Source organism: Anomaloglossus baeobatrachus, chromosome 9 (assembly GCF_048569485.1).
Source record: "Anomaloglossus baeobatrachus isolate aAnoBae1 chromosome 9, aAnoBae1.hap1, whole genome shotgun sequence".
In the NCBI taxonomy this organism is placed as follows: domain Eukaryota; kingdom Metazoa; phylum Chordata; class Amphibia; order Anura; family Aromobatidae; genus Anomaloglossus; species Anomaloglossus baeobatrachus.
The window spans coordinates 187,494,171-187,499,170 of record NC_134361.1 but is presented as its reverse complement, the minus strand read 5'-3'; the positions used below and the strand labels follow the sequence as shown (position 1 = coordinate 187,499,170).

The 5,000-nt window shown below is 31.7% G+C and overlaps 1 protein-coding gene across 5 annotated transcripts in view; it reads right to left on the bottom strand.

Moving 5' to 3' along the window:
• Positions 1-5,000, bottom strand: part of LHX2 (LIM homeobox 2) — a 52,999-nt gene that overhangs the window by 40,483 nt on the left and 7,516 nt on the right. Inside the window, exon 2 of one of the 5 annotated variants that reach the window (XM_075324122.1) lies at positions 1,954-2,524. The exons of 1 other annotated variant lie outside the window; for it this stretch is intronic. In XM_075324122.1, coding sequence (XP_075180237.1) covers positions 1,954-2,244 — 291 coding nt within the window. In that variant the 5' untranslated portion in view covers positions 2,245-2,524. Of the gene's footprint in view, positions 1-1,953; positions 2,842-5,000 lie in introns of those variants that run through there. 3 more of the 5 variants (XM_075324125.1, XM_075324121.1, XM_075324123.1) reach the window with 3 other exon arrangements.

Here is a 5,000-nt window from a genome sequence, read left to right as displayed (position 1 = left end):
TGGGTGTAGTGTGTAATGTTGATGTTTCTAGTATATATATATATGTTTATATGTATGTTATAATTACTCTGAGATGTACTATATTATTACTATTACTAGTAGTAACTACAGTGATCACTATTGTTTGTTTATCACTGATTTGATATAATTGTAGCCTGCAGCCCTGGGCCCCTCCCAAACCCGGGCTTGATTCCCGGCCATCCCAGGCTCTGTCTATGGAGGAGCTGATTACTGAGATTTACAAATGCAACTTGTGTCCTAGTTTTGCCCTTTATTAAAATAAACTGAATCTGTATTATTTTTGTTAATAAAAAATAATAATATTATATCTATTTTTATTTTTTTAGTGTATAAAATGACATTTTATTTCTTAGGCTAGTCATTAAACAGAAATATTGTAAATAATCAGACTTAAAAAAAAAAAAAAAGCAATTAGCCCAAATAATATGTAAAATTTGCTTAGCAATTAATTTCGTTTTCTTAATCCATATTTCCTGTGTATCTGTAGAATGCACAGTGTAGTCACTCACTTTAGTCTGGACACTTTGGCTGATCGCAGGACACAAAGATCCCCAGATCACTGTCCTGAACTCACTAATTTTGGAAGCTATCTCCTTGGAAAGTCTCAGCGCTGGGAATACAAACTCTCTAAATATCAGGCATTGATTGCCAAAATAAAGAAAACAAAAAGACATTGGAGAAGTTATTTTTTTATACATTTTTTTATAACATTTTTTTTTATATTTATTTTTCTATTTAGCTTTCATATGTTTTAAATAACTTCTTAAATTAGTATCTGTAGATGAAAAGGAGATAAGAGACATATTTCTCCTGAATTACTTTATGAATAATAGATCTATGGATAACTATTCATACTCTTTTTAGAATTACTTTTGCAATCCCATACAATAGTTTAGCATTACATACATACATACATATTATATATATATATATATATATATATATATATATATATAATTTTTTTATTTTTCTAATTTAATTTCGTCTGGGTGTATATTTTGCACTCTTTTGCAGTATTGTATGCAGTACAGAGTTAAAGAAAATCTTAAAAATAAAAATAAATCCGTTTCATAGGTTAGATTAGACTTTAATCTAATATATTATTTATATTGGAATAAAATAAATGATATCATTATTATATATATATATATATATATATATATATATATATATATATATATATATATAGAGAGAGAGAGAGAGAGAGAGAGAGAGTGAGAGAGGGAGAGAGAAAATCAGTTAGAAAAAAATAAACTGGTTTTATAGATTAGATTATACTTCTTTATGCTGTCATGTATATATTCATACATGTGGGGGTGTATATATATATATATATATATATATATATATATAAAACGGCATATATATATATATCTCTCTCTACATATATATATATATATATATATATGTATGCTATATTAGATTAGACTTTATGCAATCATTTATTTTGAATGTCAGTCAATCTGTGTGTGTGTATATACAGACACACACACATATATAGATTGACTGACATTTCTCATATCTAATATTATATTATATATATATATTTATTTAGACTATTTCATGCTATAATTTACTATATAGATATCTAAATATATATGTATATAGAATGAGTGCATAAAGTCGAATCTATAAATCTGAGATATTATATATATATATATATATATATATATATATATATATATATATATATATATATAAAATATCAAACTGTAGTATAAAGTTATTTTGTTCTGTTTCATGTTTTTCTCCTGAAGTTTCATCCATGATGGATCTTTTTGGTTCTATACACATACACATTGCATATACACAATAATGACACAGATATTGCTGCCATGCTTTCCTTATAGTGACTATTGCAGCATCGTATAGCATTACTATCATTAGTAGTATGAATATTAGTAATAACAACATTTATTATTGTTTGTTTACCAAGGATTTGATAAATTTGCAGCCTTCAACCTTGGCTTCTCCCCACCCCAGCCTTGATTCCCGTCCGCTGCCTACCGTCTCAGTCTCCCCTCTGTCTATGGCAGAGCTGATGGCTGAGGCTTCTGTTTTAGATCTTCTGTCCATCTCGTCGATGACCCCATGCATCTCCCCCCCTGACAGACTGTGGAAAAGCATCTCTGGAGCGTGGAAAGAACACGTGTGGTGGGAATCTTTACAGATGCTGTTGTAGCTGCAACCTACTTCCATAAACAGGAGTCCTAAGCCATGCATTGACTGTCTCCCCTGTGGAGCAGACTGGTTCCTGGGATGGTTCCTTGCCGATGAAACCAAAAACCCACAGGTGTTAAAAGTCAATGTCCTAAGAAGGTGTCCTTCCTCAAAAATGTCATGTGATGATCCTGATAACTAGAAGGCTAACCTTGATGACATTGCTGCTGCTGGTGGTGGTGGTGGTGCTGGTGATGGTGGTGGTGGAGATCCTCAGGTGGCCTCTGGAGTTGCAGGACTTCTCTGTGTGGTCGCAAGCACAACTGTCCTGTAGCTTTAAATACTATGAAGATCAGATGAAAAAGATGCAATTAGACATCTAGGCCTTACACAATGCAGAAGGGACAGGATCCAGTCGTCATTTGCAACATCTTTAACTCAGTCCTCGACCTCCAAAAAGGAGCAGAAGTTTGTGCAAGGAAGAAATAAATTTCTTATTTATTGATCACAACTAAATTCCCCAAAATCAACTTGAGAGTGGTGTGTGGGTCCTGTGGATCTTCCTGCAGGCAGGGCTGAGTATGAGTAATGGGGGAGGAGGGTCTTCTGCATGGACTTGGTGTAATCCCTTAAAGTGAGAAGCTCTCTTCTTTATTTCTGCTCTGCAGTCCTGTGTGCACTGAGCTCTGCACCTTTTCTACAGGGCCTGTGATGTCATCACAAGCCTCCTCCCTATTGGCTGCTGCCTGCCACTGGCTGCTTATTATAGATAGCACTGTGTGTATGGGGTGGGGGGCCCAGCAGTGTGCATGCAGCAGAGGGTCTGTATAGCTCTGCCTTATAATGTGCTACCCTGTGTCATAATGTTACAGGGGACATGGGCACTGCACCTTCCTTTTTGCAAATCAACCATTGTTTCTACTAACAAGCACTATAGGACATTTAATCAGGATGCACTATTTGCAAAAATATATATTTTCTACATATGATGTGGCATTTATTAAATAATATAAATGGTAACATTATTACTATTAATAATAATAATAGTAATATTAATAATAATTATTATGATTATTATTATTACTGTTATTACACAACAGTATTCTGCAGCAAATTGAATATGCAATTTCTGAAATTTTATATATATATATATATATATATATATATATATATATATTATATACAGTATATAATATATATGTATATATACAGTATATATTATATATAAATATATATATATATATATATATATATACACATACATACACACACACACACATATATATATATATACATACACACATATATAATAATATATAGATATATATAAAAAAATAAAAAGAAAAGAAAAAAAATAATTTTATATATATATGTACAATTCAATGAATAATATTGTTTGTTTGTTTATTTATTTAATTATTTATTTATTTAAAGTACCCCCTTGTCATGTCTCATAAAGTATCAATGCCTTTCACATTCACTATCAATGAGAATACATGAGGTCTCTCTTCTAATACAAAAGCATTTTGGAAATGTGGATGGAATTTAAAAATGCAAGGGGTAGAAAAAAAAAAAAAGGACGAGAAGGAGGGGGGATGAGAGGAGAGATTAACTCCTACATTACCAGAGACTCCTTGCAAAATGTATTTAATAGTATGCAGCTTTCCAGGAGCAAGAGGGTTAAGATAGATCAATTAAAAAAAAAAAAAAAAAAAAAAAGGTTGTTGATTAGAAAGCCAAACATTTAGTCTAACAAATTCGGCGGTTCAGTCTCCAAATCCATCAGAGACATAGCACAGGGTGTATACTGTATATACATATATATCCTCCCCATCCACTTGGTGTATGAAATATTTAGTTATACATGAAATAGATCCAATGATACAACATAGCTGCTAACGAGCTACTGACACACTGCATCAGCACAGGCACAAGTGGACATGAAATATAGCAATCCTCCACTCTCAATTAGAAAACATGGATGGATGGATACATAGATAACTGATAGAGGGATGGATGGATGGATAAATTGATGGATGGATGGATGGATGATAGACAGATAATAGAGAAATATAAATATATATATATATATATATATATATATATATATAAACACACACACACACACACACACACACACACTAATGTGTGTGTGTGTGCGTGCGTGTGTATGTGTATGTATGTATGTATATATATATATATATGCACAAAGATACATTAGTATACATACTTTGTGTATATTATACACATACTGTATATACATTATATCTATTTATCTATCTATAGATATATATTAGATGGATAGATAGAGAGATGGATAGAATGATGGATGATAGATGGATGGAAAGATGGATAGATAAATAGACAAATATACTATATATAGATATATATATTATGTATGTATATGTATAAAGACGTACAATGTATACAAACACACAAATATATTACTGTATATTATATATATATGAGATAGATATATGATGATAATGATGATAGATAGCTAGCTATAGATAATGTATTATTTATTATTATTGATAGTTTTTAACTTCTGTATATTGTCATGCTGTTCTCTACAATATATTATGTCACTTCTCCGATTTAAACCAATACAATATTGCAAATGTTAAAACTAATACTACATATCTACACATCCACATACAAGCCCCCTACGCATGCACATATAGGTCTACTCTGTAGTACTCTATAGTTAACCCTCTCCCTGCCAGGGACCCTCACACGTGTTATGGGTGTCTGTGCATGTCGGATAGTGGGTGAAAGAGTGCTGGCTTATTATCCTGTGGAGATTTCCTTATAAACAC